Consider the following 15782-nt stretch of genomic DNA (forward strand, 5'->3'; position numbering starts at 1 on the left):
TCTCTCTCCAGTTATGTCAGAGGACTCCCAGCTCCCAGAAAGCAGTGTCCTTTTCTGCCCCTGTGTGTTCGCCTGTGCGGCATGGCGCAGTGGTGAAGGTCCTAGGCTCTGAAGTGGATGTCTTGATTTCACGTCTCGGCTCTTCCCGTTTAATCGCCTGTGACTTTGGGCAAGTTCTTAACTCAGGCTCCTCAGTTTGCCCTGCTCTGAAACGAGGACACAACACATTGAAGTGTTGTAAAGAATCAGTTACTTGATGCGGGTCCCGTGCACTGAACGCTGGCTCATATTAGTCCTCAATGAATGCCGGCTGTGGCTGCTTGCGATCTGCTCTGCGTAGAACCTGCCCTCTCTGTGAGCTGCTTGTTTCTCTAGAAGATCCAGTGCTCTGCTTGGCTGGTGTGAGCTCCTTGAATCCAGGGATGTCCGTTTAAGAGTATTTTTTATGTCCAGGGCAGACTGTAATACCTAGCAGATGATAGCCACTCAGTGAATTAGTAAGTGAATGAGAAAAGCCCAGTTTTTATTCTAAAATAACCATAACTGAGCCCCAGATTGATCTCCCTGCACCGGCTTGTGGAAAACACTGGCCGTAATTCTTCCTCTCAGCCATGCCTGAGGCTCTCAGTCCCTTACCCCTCTGTGGTCCTTGGGCTGTTTGACTCCTCCATTTCCTGATGGAATCCTTTGGTAGAAACAGAGTCGTCATCATTTCAGGAAGGCTGCTTTCTGAGTGGTAAGCACTAGGGAGGAAGCTGGATCCTGAAGAGTTGACTACATTTTCCTTGGCTCCCGTCTTCCTAGACAAAGGCAGGTTTGCGGGTTCCCACCTTCCTTCCCTTTGATGAGGTTTTTTTTCCCTTCAGAGCTCGTTCTCAGCAGATAAAATCAGTCCTTGATTTAAGAGGAACCCCATCCGCACATCACTTACTCCCTTTTTCCCGAGTGAGGCACAGATTTTCAGAGTTGCTTACCTTCTAAGCACTGGAGCCCAGAGTCGATGTTCGCGCTGTGTTTAGTTTTAGCCTAGAGAAAGCAGCAGTTCTCAGAATGTGTGCTCCCAGGTGCCTGGGTGTTCCCCAGACTATTGAGGAATCTCTGAGGTTATCCCACGACCTTGTTTGCCCCCTGTGGTCTGGCGCTGTTGGTGCTGATGATGCACAGTCACCGGGGGGTGAGGCTGCCAGGGCCCCGGTGGGAAAGGCAGTGGCTCCCAGCTACCCTCCTGGGCTCTTCCATTGCTGTGCACTTTGGCTCAAGGGCATCCTTGAAGCCCAAGTGGCTATTAGTAGATCTTAACTCGGGGGTCCTCATGTTTTGCACACTCAGGGTGACAGCGTGGAAGGACACAGAGGAGCTCCTGTCGCCCACCGAAGTGTGGCGCTCGTCCTGAGAAGCACACGGGTGGTTGTTTCAGAGCAGGCTGAGCCAGATGCTTTTCTTACGCAGCCCCTGTGTGCTTGGGAACATGTGTGCCAGGCCGGCTGTGGTTATTCCGGATCGGGTGGTTGGGAGACATTTTCTTGAAAAATGATTGAAGCAGGTCTGTCACGTCCAGAGGAATTGGCATAACTCAGTGAGTCAGTATTTTCCGAATGACCAGCACATGCTACAGAGTCATGCATGGGTAGAAGATTGAGTTTTAGTGTTAAGGACTATGGAAGGTTTATCTGGTGATTTCAACCTTCGCGTAAGAGCTGCTCTTTAAGAACCTAGAACTTGCTAAAGGCAGTATCAAAGAAAGAAACCTGCAATTCAATGAGAAGGCTATTAAAACAGTCATCTCTTTTCTAACTATGTATCTGTGTGCAGTTGGGTGTTTTTCACGCATTTTAACCCAAACACATTCTCCAACAGTTGGAACACAGAAGCAGGTCAGAGAGTCCAGCTGTCTTATTAAGGCAGTCATTAAGCAAATTTTTAAAAACATAAAGTAGTGCCATTCCTTTAGATGATTTTCCCATTTAGGTACATAGGTAGTGGATTTATTATTTTAAGATGGAATTAGTAGATATTTTAGGGTTTTCTCATGCTTAATTTTTAACATGGTAATTATTGGTAGATAGCTAGAACCACACGGACAAAAGTTGTTTAGGGTCCTCAGTAATTTTAGAGTGTAAACAAGTCCCGAGGCCAAAAAGCTTGAGAACGGCTGACTTAGAGTTCTATGTGGGTCTCTTTATTGTACGTTTGTTCTGCTCAGTAATGGCTTTTAAAATTCTGGAGACCGCTTGGGGACTCCTTGAAGATTGACGTTTAGGAAACAGTTGGGCTCGGGATAGGAGCTTTTGTCTACGGCCGTAGGATGGTCTGGAGGAAGCGAGCTCCATCTGATCCTGCATAGTCAAAGCAGTGACCATCAGTCCAGCACGGAGATGCTGCTGCTAACTAAATTGGGCCAAAGTGCTTGAACAGGAACACATGTTGGGGCCTAACTGATACGAATGTTGATTCTTCTGATCTCCTTTTGCGTATGTCCCTCTGGGACGTCCGTGCCATTGTGTTGGAGCCCAACTTTTAGTTGTGCTCTGAAGCTCCCCACCCTGTTCGGCTTTCACACTGCAGGATGTCCCCGTCGAGGCCCTCACCACAGTTAAGCCGTACTGCAATGAGATCCATGCCCAGGCCCAGCTGTGGCTCAAGAGAGACCCCAAAGCGTCCTATGAAGCCTGGAAGAAATGTCTTCCTATCAGAGGTCTGTCTGTCTCTTCAAGACATACCCTCTTAGCCCTGTCCCGCAGCCCTGCATTGCGCCCTTTCTTTCACTTCCTTTTCCTTATTCTTCGCTGCACCCCTGTGCCTGCTAGGGGTTGACGGCGATGGGAAGTCCCCCAGCAAGTCAGAGCTCCGCCACCTCTATTTGACTGAGAAGTACGTGTGGAGGTGGAAGCAGTTCCTGAGTCGTCGTGGGAAGAGAACGCCCCCCTTGGATCTCAAGCTGGGCCATAACAACTGGCTGCGGCAAGTGAGTGACCTCCTCCTCCGCCCTGTCCCTGCTGTCCCGGCTCCCGAAGCCAAACAGCGCATTTCTGCTCCTCCTACGTGTCTGTTCTGCTTTTGCTTGCAGCAGAGGGACGTTCTTGGCGGCAGCCACCAGCGTGGTACACTGGCCAAGACAGGATTTTTCTGTGCCGTTCTCATCAGGCTGGTGGGCTTGCCACTCCCCTCTCTGGCCACCTACCAGAACTAAGTCTCGGTGTCACCCTCTTCTCTCCTCCTCTCATCCCTACCTCCTGCTGCCTTCCCTCTCTTCTTTCTAGTGAACCCTGTGAAGGATTAAAGTAATTAAGGGCATCTGTGGTCCATTAATACATAAAATGAGAAAGACACTGTTGGGCCCAAGCAGTTAGCATGTCGCTATCCCCAGAATACAGTTAGTAGAAATTTGTGCTGAGGAAAGTACTTGCTGGCTTGCTTTCCTAGCTCAGTCATCTTAGGCGTGTTCTCCAGATTCCTTGAGGGAGAAACTTTCCATGAAATTGTGGGCTCCCGAGCAGCCACAGTTGCATCTGGCATCAGCTGGTGGTTGTCACCTTTGACCTTTCCCTGGAGAGGTGGCCAGAGGCCTTCTGAAGGGTGGCAGTGGACTGTGCTCTGCTGGGGGCCTGGTGAGACCGGCTGTCACCTGAGCTGGGGCTTCTCTCCCATGTCCCACAGGTGCTCTTCACTCCGGCGACGCAGGCAGCGCGGCAGGCGGCCTGCACCATCGTGGAAGCTCTCGCCACCATTCCCAGCCGCAAGCAGCAGGTCCTCGACCTCCTTACCAGGTACCGCTCAGGCTTCACCTGGGGTCAGCCTTCCCTGTGTTTCCACTAGGTCAGGGTGATGGAAGGCACATCTGGGCTCCGTACCCATGCCGTGCTGCATAGAAGAGCGCAGGGACAGGAAAGGGTAGAAGCTGAGTGGTCGCCCTGGGAATGGTAACAGAGCAGCGGTGCCGGCCTCTCATGGTCACAGAGGTCTAACGAGCGTATAAACGCGCAGCCTGTGCCATCTTCTTCCACCCTCGCGGTGGCCTGGGCTTGCTGCAGCTGGAGGATTTGTCCACTGAAGGCAGGGTTGGAAGGCAGTGGTCTTCCAAAGCCCATACCATCAGTCGCTAAACTCTGTGGCATTCTTGCCTTCTCCCTGAGCTGCTCAAAACCACTGTCTCGCCGCTCAGAGACGCACCGTGCAGTTGGTCCAGAAGGGTGTAGCTGACTGCATCACGCTCCTGTTCAGTGCTCCAGATTGTCCCCACCTGTGGGGAATTCCCGAGGGGGACATTTGGAGTTTTCTCAGGTGCCCAGAAGGAAGGGGGAGCCCAGGACAGCAGAGGACGTGGGGTGGGGGGAGGAGAGGGGGACAGCTGGTGTCCCCAGAACTGTGTTCTCACTGTGCCCTGTGGCTTCCGTGGCAGCTACCTGGATGAGCTGAGCATAGCTGGCGAGTGTGCCGCAGAGTACTTGGCTCTCTACCAGAAGCTCATCACTTCGGCCCACTGGAAAGTCTATCTGGCGGCTCGGGGAGTCCTGCCCTACGTGGGCAACCTCATTACCAAGGTAGCCACCCCTGCCCTGAAGAGCCCTTCCCCAGTTCTTCTCTGATCATAGTACCCTGATGTAGATTTCAGGCTACTCCTCTTTGCAGAGAAGAAAAATATTTATTGGAAAAAATCAATCGTTTTGGCTCTGTGTCATAGGAGGTAGCAACCTGCTGGGGTATTGTGGCTGTTTCCGAGTCTTTAAGCTATCCCTTAACGTCACTGCCACTTCCCTCGGCTTCTCAGGAGTTCTGCAGGGGTTCAGCTCAAGGGGTCTTTGGAATAGGACAGTGACTGCAGAGTGTGCGGTTGCTGTTGTCGGCTCCTGGACCGCAGCTGGAGGGGCCGATGCTTCAGCACTGCTGTCACTGACTGCTTGTCGTCCTGTGTAGGAAATCGCCCGCTTGCTGGCCCTGGAGGAGGCCACCCTGAGCACTGACCTGCAACAGGGCTATGCCCTCAAAAGTCTCACAGGTAGACGTAGCCGCTGTGCCCTTCCTTTAGGCACCCTGGGTCTAGTTTGGGGGCTGACCTTAGTTCCTGGGGCGCGGAGGTTGACAGTGCCCTCTTGTGTTGACTCAGTACATATGTCAGTGCTGCGTGTCCCTCTTAGGTGGGTTTACGTTTTTGAACAGCTGTTCTCAGTTGAGCAGTTCACTTCCTTGAGCGCCCACTCTCTGCTCGGAAATTGCCTTGGAATTGCTCATGACCTTTGGAAGATGTGGAGCTTCCCCGCCTTCGTTCTCATTCAGAGCCCTCGCAGCAGCTTTTTCCTGTCCCCACAGGCCTTCTTTCCTCCTTTGTCGAGGTGGAGTCCATCAAAAGACACTTTAAGAGTCGCTTGGTAGGTACCGTGCTGAATGGGTACCTGTGCTTGCGAAAGCTGGTGGTGCAGAGGACCAAGCTGATCGACGAGACCCAGGACATGCTGCTGGAGATGCTGGAGGACATGACGACAGGTAGCACCGCCTAGCAGCCCGGAGCGGGGACGTCGTTCCTGCTGGAGGACAGGGACAGGCATCTCTCTACATCCGAGGAGAGAGGGCAAGCAGCTCTGGTTCTCAGAGTTGTGAAATTCCAGAGCTGGGCTCAGTCTGTTTAGACATTTAATTAATGAATTAATGTATTTATCTAACGTTTTATTTATTTGACAAGGGCGGGGGAGTGTGCAGACAACAGGCAGAGCAGTAGGCAGAGGGAGAGGTAGCCCAATGTGGGGCTCTGTCTCAGGACCCTGGGATCATGACCTGAGCTGAAAGTAGTTGCTTAACTGACTCAGCCACCCAGGCATCCCCCATTTAGACATTTTATATAAGCTTATAGAACAGAAGGAACTATGTGTCCTCAGATTAGTGTCTTTTGCTGGTTCTGGAAAATTCTCCACCATCATGTCCTCTGTTGCCTTTGTCCTGGTCTTTCTGTCATCCTTGTAGACCCTGCTCTCTCATCTGTCTCTTTACCGCTCCATCATGGGGCTCATCGCATGGTCTCTTTATGCTGACTCTGGAGAGTTTCTTCAGTTCTTTGATTTAGTTTGTTAATTTTTTCTTCACTGTGTTGGTTCTTTAGTCTTAAACTGTTGAGTCCTTGTGGTTCTCTGTAGGTTTTATAGTCTGTTTTTCACTAACACTTCCCATTTCTCTTGTAGTTTGCAAAAATAGCAAACATTTCTGTGTCTGATAATTTTAAGGCTTGAAATATTTATCCATTTGATTCTGCTGTTTGTTATTCCAGCTCTTGCTTCTGGTGCCTTAAATCTTTTTGTTTTTTTGTGATTTTTGACTGTGAGCTCATGCACTCATGTTTCAAGGGGTTTATCTCTGGAAATTCTTTTTTTTTTTTAAATTTTTTTGAAAAATTTGTTTTTATTTTAAAGAGTATGAGCGGGGGCAGGGGGCAGAGAGAGAGGCAGACTCTCTGCTGAGTGCCAGGGCCTGACATGGGGTTTGATCTCAAGACCCTGAGATCATGACCTGAGCTAAGCTGAAACCAAGAGTTGGACACTTAACTGACTAAGCCCCCGAGGCTCCCTCTGTGGAAATTCTTTAGGAGCCAAGCCAAATACGGATTTCTCCAGTGAGGATTTGTGACTGCTCCTGTGAAGCAGCTCCCAGCACTTCTGTCACAGGGTGGTCTTGAAGGAAGTTCTGAGCTTTGGCTTTCTCAGTCTCGTAGGTAGGATGAATTTTGAGCCACCAAGCCCCGAGAAGGGCAGCCTGTTAGTTCTCTCAAGAGACATATTTTCCCCCTCTACTCAATGCCACATTGTAAGGGAAGAAATTTTGTTTCAGTGACTTGCCTGGGGGATATGGAGAGTTATTTCTAGTTGACCCTGGTGACACGGTATAGCTCTTTAGGGGACTCATACTTTTGTTGGGAGAGAGGTGTTCCCACTGAATTCTCCACATTGGCTGACCTGGGGCTTTGCATCTAGCTCTCAAATCCTGGCAGGTTGTGGAAACCAAAGCTTAGATACCAGCTTTAGAGTTTTGCTAACTGCATGGGTTCTGAATTTCTCCTGGTTTTTGGTTTTTGATTGATCTTTGCTAGTATGGCAGTTCACTGATAAACATTATTCAATATTTTACATTATTTTTAAGCAGTGAGGAGTGAGAGTAGGTCAAGAAGTGTGGTCTGCCATGTTACCAGACACGGAGGCCCTTTTGGTGTATTTTCATCATGCCATGCTGAGCCCACAGCCCGTCATGGGGCTTGATCCCAGGACCCTAAGATCATGACCTGAGCTGAATCCAAGGGTTGGATGCTCAGCCGTCTGAGCCACGCAGGCGCCCCACTGTTGGACCCTTTTGAAGCATAGTTCTTCCTTCTCTTGTGATTTGAAATTGTCTCTTTGGCGTATAGAGGGCCGTCCACCTAATTGTTTTAAGACTGAAGATTAAAGTTATAACTTGCCTTTGATTTTCCTGGAGTACAATTAGGATTATTATTTGACATTTTGGAGTACCTCTTTTAGGCAAGGGGATACTAGCTGAATAAAGCATAGTTCCTTTCCTTGAGGTGATCATTTGAAGAGGAAGCAAGAGGTATACACAGCCAACTATGATGCAGTGTGTTGACTTGGGTGCTGGGGCTTTCAGATGGAAGGAATGTGGTCTGAGCATCGAGTCAATCATCTTCAAGTTTCCAGTTGAAATACTGATACTGCCATGGAGGGCATTTGAAAACTGACCAGGAAGAAAGAACCTGTTGGTGACTGTACCTGTAAAGTCTCATTGTGTGTGTGTGTGAAGCTCTCTCCTAACTGACGTGGCCACTGATTCCTGGCAGGTACAGAATCGGAAACCAAGGCCTTCATGGCTGTGTGCATTGAGACAGCCAAGCGCTACAACCTGGATGACTACCGGACGCCTGTCTTCATCTTCGAGAGGCTCTGCAGCATCATTTATCCTGTAAGCGGGGCTTCTTCCTGTGCCTCCCAGGGTTTCTGCGTGTGCCGTTCTGCCGGGAAGCATCTCGGTCATGGCAGTCTGACCAGCTGTCGGCCATTTAGTCAGCATTTTAGAAAGCTCTGCTGATGTCGCAGTCTCCTAATTTTCCTCCTCCTAATGATGGGAAATCTGAAGACCTTCCTTCCATGGTCTTACTTCTTAGATTTAAGGTCTAGGTCAGTCTTCTTAAAAAAAATGGGATCTAACCTCCGATTGCTAAGATCCTGTTGCTTTACCCATTCAGTATGTTATGAAAGACACAGTATGGAGCTAAAGTGAGAAGAAATCACTCTTCTTTCTTACACCTGTGTTTGGTTCGTACGCACACGTGTGTGTGTATGTGTGTGTTTCCCTCGCCTAGCTATCCAAGAGCACGGCGTGGTTCAAAGACAAGGCTGAAAACCACCAGAGTCGTCAGTTAATGATGAGAGGTCTTTGGGGTTAGGCACACCTGAGCTTTATGTAATAGAAGGACCCTCCTCTCGACGTGGGGATTATCGGTGGCAGAGTCGTCCAGCTGCGGATGAGTTAGCATTGCTTGAGGCGAGCAGGAGGGAAGCCCCCCTCCCCTTGGTTCAGTACCATGGCTTTGATACATTGCCCGCGTGCTCATTGTGGTAGGCTTTCTCCTCTCCCACCCTTGAGTTTCAGAGGAAATGCTTAATATTGAAGGCTATTTGAAGTACATTTGGAATCCATTCTGAGTTTCCCATCATTATATCTTAAAATGTGTAAGGGGCTGGATGAGTTTGTGTTTCTCTCAGTGTCCTTGGAATGAAGTAGAGTCGTCTAAATCTGAAAGGTCTCTCCTGTCCTTCTGTGATGTCTTCTGCTCTTCCTGCCAATGTGTCCTTTTCTCTGTCCTTCAGGAGGAGAATGAAGTCACTGAATTCTTTGTGACCTTGGAGAAGGACCCCCAGCAAGAAGACTTCTTACAGGGCAGGATGCCTGGGAATCCATATAGCAGCAATGAGCCAGGCATTGGGCCACTTATGAGGGATATAAAGAACAAGATTTGCCAGGACTGTGACTTGGTGGCTCTCCTGGAGGATGACAGTGGGATGGAGGTAACAAGCATAAGACATTGCCACTGTGGCTAAGAACTCGGGCTGGGGTGACATCCAGGTTCCTCCCTACTTAGTAGCTGGTTAACCCTGGGCGGGTAGTTTGCTTCAGCTTCCTTCTTTATAAATGGGGCCAGTGGGTCCCCCCTACGTACCTTACCTGGTGTTGAGGTTAATTACCTATAAAGGGCTCTTCCCAGTGCCTGGCATGCAGTAAGCAAATGGTTAATGGCTCTTGCTTATCACGGAGTAGGAGTTTATTATTCTTATTGTTCCAACAGAGACTTCCCAGGAATTCCAAGTTAATTAAGCTCCATAAAACTAGCGTAGTGGCTCCTGTGAAGATTTCTGGCCCTATGTCTGGTACCTTGTGGTAGACGACCTCCAGGGTCTGGCCTTGTCACCTAGGGGTGGAAAGCATATTGGAGAAAAGAGAGAATGGTTTTTCCACCGGAGCCTGAGGGGGTCTCTGGGTGGGATCCTGGAGTCCGTGGTTTGGGATAAGGGTGGTTGCTGCCTCTGAAATTGTGTCCCAGATTGTGTGTGTTGTGCACATACGTGTAGTTTTTAGAGATGAGGAGTCGATGGGTCCAGAACACAAAAATGATGAGTTATGAACCACTGCTGTAAAGTGTCTTTTGACCTTGAAATGTACTTGCCTTATAATTATTTGGAATAACTGCTCATCTCCTCTGCTCTTCAGCTTCTAGTGAACAATAAGATCATTAGTTTGGACCTTCCTGTGGCCGAGGTTTACAAGAAGGTCTGGTGTACCACGAATGAGGTATGTGCTTGTTTCCTTGCTTGGAGGTGGGGTTTTACTTTTCTGACTTATGCGGACTTGTACCGGCAGGAGCCGTTGTTAATCATCTCTACCTGGCTGATAACCACACTCCCACAGCTGGCCTTCCCTGTTTGTGGTTGTGGAGAAAACCAGTCGTCTTGTTCTCCTTTTGAGGCATCCAACCAGAGGTAGAAGAGCTTCAGGGAAGGACGAGCGTTTCTGGCCGTGTGTAGTCGGACTGGGCAGTGTCGGAGGAAGCATGTGATGGGGCGTGCTTGCTGTCTTGTACCCTTTATACATGGACACTTCTTGACCAAGACGAACTCTCTGCTTCTAGGGGCCTGCTCACTTAGAGCGTTCTCCTGTGGCGGCGGCAAGGAGCGAGCATGGTTCCGTGATTCTAGCCAGGGAATTGAGATGCAAATAGGCAGTTGTTCTTGAGGGGGAAGGGAAGTGGAGGACACTTGGTGCTCTGGTCCTTTGGCCCCCTCAGTATTACTTGACCTGTCCTAAGGGTCTCAGATACTCCACTTCCTCCTCCCTCTTTCCCTTCCCTTTTTCCCGTTCCTTCCTTTCCTCCTCCTCTATTTCTTTCCTTTCTTTCTGTTTTCTTCCCTTTCCTTTGGTGGGGTAATTTTTAGTCAGTGAGTCAAACAAGGAACTGAAGCAGGGCGAGCCAGTGTGCCACTGAAGCACGGTGAACTTTTCTGTGTTTAGTCCCAGTATTTCTGGGGAGTTTAAGACACTACATTGCGTCTTCATGTCTGCTAGTACGTTTTGACTTTCAGTCTGTCACATGCTTTTGCTTGTTTCCTTTCTGTTCTGCTGCTGTGCTGGGAATCCTGGTCAGTTGGTACTGCTGCCGGTTGGCAGAGGTCCATGTCGAAGGTTGCCCCATCTAGTGATCTTGTCATTGACACTTGAGCATCAACACAGAATGGTACAGATGTGATCCCTGGTACACAAAAAAAGAAAGACCAAGCTTGTATGGCTGCCCTTGGAAATGGTGGCACGGAACCCAAAGAACATCCATGGGCAGCTCCCCTTTGGAACCACGAGGCAAGGAAGAAGTTGAGGGGCACTGCCTTTCACATTAGGACTCAGTCCACCGATGGGTTCTTCTGGCAAAGTCCAGAGTTTGTGGTACCTTTTTATCAGGGTCTTCATCAACTTGCCTTTTTCTCCACTCTGTTTCATGGATAAACAACCTGTCTCTTTAGCTGCTGGCTAGAGCCTGTTCCTGTTTTCCTTTTCTTTTTTAAGATTTTGTTTATTTGAGAGAGAGAGAGCACACCAGCGGGGAGAGGGGGAAGGAGAGAGAGATCTCCAGGAGATTCCATGCTGAGTGAGGAGCCTGATACGGGGTTCAGTCTCATGGTCCTGAGATCATGACCTGAGTTGAAATCAAGAGTCAGACGTTTAACAGACTGCGTCAGCCAGGCGCCCTGAGCCTATTCTGTTTTCTCTGTCTCTGCCTTTGTTCTCCTGCTGTTCTTTCTGTAAGTTCCCATTGGGCTCCCATAGCTGCAAGCAGCCTTTCTGACCGGGAGGTTCTCTCCCTCGAGGGTTTCCTCTCCTGAAGCTGGGCATGGGGTTTAGAGGCAGGTAACTGGAATTAATGTGGTACCTGCTCTTCAACTTCATTTCTTACAGGGTGACTTCAGACCCGTTTCTTACCTCCAAAATGAGAACGATGTAGATGGGAGAGTGCCTAACTTAGTACCCAGCGCACAGGGACCTGTCATGATCCTTCAGTAAAACCTTGAGTAACTTGGGAAGAACTCTTTCCTTGTTACATGGTTATGTGAAGACCTCAGGATTGGATTATGCTCTTGCTTTTGATTCCTGCATCTTGAATCAAAGCTCTTTGATCTGATTGATCTTGCTTGTCGTGATTCTTTGGGAAGTGGTCCCCATTGGTTAGAATTCATGCTCCTGAAGGAGGCACAGGCTTGGAATTAGACTGTGCTTATCATTGGAGAACTCTAAAAAAGTCGCTTCACCTAGTGTAAGAGGATGATGTGAAATGCTCGGTTAGCATAGAACTTAGCACAGAGTAAAACACTCAGTATGTGATAGTGGTTATCTTTGTTATGTACAGTTCTAATGAAATTAACAAAATCGTGTTTATAAAATGTTTCACACAACTCCTGGCCCATAATAGACACAACGTAAAATTAGCTGCTCTTCTCCTATGTGAATTGCAGCATGCTTGGATTCTAGATGTTGTGGTTAAGATCTTGTAGAGAAATAGAAGAATAGGGCCTGGTGTTGAGTCCTTGCATTTACTGGACCTGTTTATAAGTGTCTTTCTCCACTGCCTCTGCTCAGGGAGAACCCATGAGGATTGTGTACCGCATGCGAGGGCTGTTGGGCGATGCCACCGAGGAGTTTATCGAGTCCCTGGACTCCACTACAGGTAGGCCCTTCCCACAGACACTGCTGTGCCTTGGGTGGAGGGGTCTGGGGCAGTGAGTGGTTCCCGTTCTGGGATTTAGGGGTATTCTGAACACATTCTCCTCTAGTTCCAACTGGAATTGATGGGAGGTTACTTCGCCAACTGAAGAAAAGTGCAGGCATCTATGACTTGATTCCGATCCCTCGGGTCAAACAACAACAGACTAGGGATAAAGTGCAGTTAGCAACAGACTTGAGTTCAGATTTATTTTTAGTTTAGATTTTATGTGTGTGTGTGTGTTTGTTTTTTTGTGGTGGTGGTGGTTGTGGTGCTTGTATTTTCACATACAGTACTTGTAATTGGCTTCAGTCTCATAGTTTAATATCCAGCTTTGATACTTCCATTGCTACGCTTTTCGTGGAGACAAGGAAGAGGGAACCAGCTCTCAGCCTGGAAGAGGATTATCTGTTTTTTTTTCCATCTTTCCCTTCCCTTCCATTTCTGTTTGGCTTCCCTTCTCCCTCAGATGAAGAAGAAGATGAAGAGGAAGTATATAAGATGGCTGGTGTGATGGCCCAGTGTGGGGGCCTGGAGTGCATGCTCAACAGACTGGCTGGGATCAAAGATTTCAAGCAGGGACGCCACCTTCTCACCGTGAGTTGGGGGCAACAAGGTGGGAGCAGCCCTCTGCTTTGAGAGCAGCCCCTGTGGGGAGAAGCTCGTGGCCACTGTGCTGTGTAACTCTAGAGGGCGGCATGGTGCCATAGGCCGGGGCAATCCAGCCCAGGGCCTGGCAGCCTCCCTGAGCTCTCTGGCCCCTGGGGTGTCCCGTGTTGTCGGCGTCTAACCCCCCCACCACCCCCCCCGGTCCCCTGCTTCTTGGCTCTGCTCTCCCCACCCGAGCCAGTGCATTGGCGCCTTCAGCCGCGTCTCTTCAGTCACCTGTGGAGCCAGTGCCTGCCTGTTTTTCCTCGCCAAACTGCGCTCGAGTCCATTATTACTGCTGGTGCTTTTTAAATTGATGTTCTAGGTAGTTCTTTCATTTTTTTGGTAGGATCTTGCTTGGATCTTCATCTGTCTCCTAAGGAGTAGAGGATCCCAAAGGCACCATAAATATTACACTATTATTTTCGGCTCCTGAAGACATGAGGACGTGTATTATTATAATCATGTTTTAAATGACCTATGTGAAGATTTTTAAAGGGCATTAAAAGAATTAAAATCTGAAAAATGTAAAAAATTTCTCATATCTTGATAAAAGAAAAGTGTTACTTGAAAAAAAAAATAAATGACTTATATGGTTCTGAGTTCCCACAGGCCGTGAGCTTTGGGACCTGTTTACTCTTAGAGTCTGAGTTAGTAGTGGAATTTCCTTGAGACAACAAAAGTGTCACCTGTTCCACTGGGAAGCGGTGTCATTGCTATACTTGTAGAGACGGTAGAGACATGCCAAGCCCACGTGGACTGTTGCCAGAGAACATTGCTATTTAAAATGCCAGTCTGGCTGGAGAGCCTCCTCACCTTACTCTATGTCTTCTCAAGAAACACTTTTCCTTACTGTTCCTACAATTTGGGAAGAGTACCTACTGATTGTACATGACCCCTCTCAGACATTTTTTTCTTGCTGTCCCCACGTTTTATACTCTTAGATGGCCTCTTGAGTTTTTTTTTTTTTAAAGATTTTATTTATTTATTTGACAGAGATCACAAGTAGGCAGAGCAGCAGTCAGAGAGAGAGAGAGGAGGAAGCAGGCTCCCCGCTGAGCAGAGAGCCCGACTTGGGGCTCGATCCCAGGACCCTGGAATCATGACCCAAGCCAAAGGCAGAGGCTTTAACCCACTGAGCCACCCAGGAGCCCTGCCTCTTGAGTATTTTTTTTTTTTTTTTTTTTTTTAAAGATTTATTTATTTATTTGACAGATGGAGATCACAAGTAGGGAGAGAGGCAGGCAGAGAGAGAGAGAGAGGAGGAAGCAGGCTCCCTGCCAAGCAGAGAGCCCGATGCGGGGCTCGATCCCAGGACCCTGGGATTATGACCTGAGCGAAAGGCAGAGGCTTTAACCCACTGAGCCACCCAGGCGCCCCTGCCTCTTGAGTTTTGACCAACGTTTCTTGGCAGGTGCTTCTGAAATTGTTCAGTTACTGCGTGAAGGTGAAAGTCAACCGACAGCAGCTGGTCAAGCTGGAAATGAACACCTTGAATGTCATGCTGGGGACTCTAAACCTGGTAAGGAGTATGGGCTGCAGATGACAGAGTGAGCCTCAGAAGTCCTGGGTGGAGGAGGGGCATCTCCACTCTGGGCTCAGATGAAATGGCTTTGTGGTCCTTTATCTCTGGCTGACTGCCCCAAGGCATGGATCATTTAAATTGTCTCTTTTCCTGCTGGCTCATCCCTGTACTGCTGCCAGGACATGCAAGACCTTTCCTGGTCCCTTTCCTGAATTCAGATCAGAGATAAGAGGAAGTCAGTCTGTGAAACAGTCCAGACTGCACAGCGTTGGAGAAGTAATACCAGTGTCCTCGGGGCAACCAAGATAGAGATCTGGAACATTACAATTTCATTGTCTGTAAGAGTCCACACACTTACCTCTCAACACACACACACACACACACACACACACACACACACACACACGCACACGCACACAGATACATGCACATGCACACATGTCTCTGGCAATAAGGCCAGGAAGGACATTGGTGAGGAGCAGATCCCATTAGCAATGAGTGGTGTGGTCTTACTCCCAGAGTAACTGAGTCTCCTCTTGCAGGCCCTGGTAGCTGAGCAAGAAAGCAAGGACAGTGGTGGTGCAGCTGTGGCCGAGCAGGTGCTTAGCATCATGGAGATCATCCTGGATGAGTCCAATGCTGAGCCCCTGAATGAGGACAAGGTGCGTGGGACCAGTCCATCTGTCTGCAGACACTGGGAGCAAATACTGTGTCTCGTTGCCAGCAGCAGGCTTGTTTGTGTGTCCAGCTGTGTCCCCCAGGAATGATTGGATGTGTCTGGTCAGAGAAATGACAACGCTCAGCTAATGGTGACGTGATGGCATCGAAGCTTGAATTCTGTGGATCTGAAGGAAACAAAGCTGCTAAGGATAGTCTTTGACGCACAAGCTGCTCATTAATGGAATGCTGACATGTTCCAGCGGATAGACGGGGCCTTAGCCCAGCCCCTCATTGTCCAGTTGAGGGAGCTCCCAGCCCAGAGAAGTAAAGGAAGCTGTTCAGTGTTCTGTAGTTGGCTGCTGGCAGAGTCAGGCCGAGAACCTGGGTCTCCAACTTCCCAGTTCAGTGTCTCTCCACTGATTTCACCCTTACCTTCTCCTGTCCCTCATGGTACTCAGTGTTTTGGCTAGAGGTATGAACAAGTTGAGTATGAGGCAGCCTGTGTTCTCCTGGGAGAGGGGAGATTGTATTAATATTTTTGACTATCTGAGACTATGAGTAGCGCCACACAGAAACTTAGCAACTAGTATCAAGTGGAACTCACACTGTTCATTAGTCTCCAGGAAGTACTGAGACAATTTTTCTAGGGCTGCTTCTGATGGAGGTGGGTGACAT

The 15782-nt window shown here is 48.9% G+C and overlaps 1 protein-coding gene across 5 annotated transcripts in view; it reads left to right on the forward strand.

Moving 5' to 3' along the window:
- The window catches only part of UBR4 (ubiquitin protein ligase E3 component n-recognin 4), a 135986-nt gene that overhangs the window by 99199 nt on the left and 21005 nt on the right, over positions 1-15782 (forward strand). For all 5 annotated transcript variants that reach the window (XM_046015857.1, XM_046015864.1, XM_046015875.1 and 2 more), the window contains 13 exons: positions 2566-2695; positions 2808-2965; positions 3658-3767; positions 4400-4541; positions 4915-4996; positions 5308-5481; positions 7811-7932; positions 8841-9038; positions 9739-9819; positions 12151-12238; positions 12744-12871; positions 14337-14444; positions 14990-15109. In XM_046015857.1, the coding sequence (XP_045871813.1) occupies positions 2566-2695; positions 2808-2965; positions 3658-3767; positions 4400-4541; positions 4915-4996; positions 5308-5481; positions 7811-7932; positions 8841-9038; positions 9739-9819; positions 12151-12238; positions 12744-12871; positions 14337-14444; positions 14990-15109 (1641 nt within the window). The remainder of the gene's footprint in view (positions 1-2565; positions 2696-2807; positions 2966-3657; positions 3768-4399; positions 4542-4914; positions 4997-5307; positions 5482-7810; positions 7933-8840; positions 9039-9738; positions 9820-12150; positions 12239-12743; positions 12872-14336; positions 14445-14989; positions 15110-15782) is intronic.

Source organism: Meles meles, chromosome 1, assembly GCF_922984935.1.
Source record: "Meles meles chromosome 1, mMelMel3.1 paternal haplotype, whole genome shotgun sequence".
Classification (NCBI taxonomy): Eukaryota; Metazoa; Chordata; class Mammalia; order Carnivora; family Mustelidae; genus Meles; species Meles meles.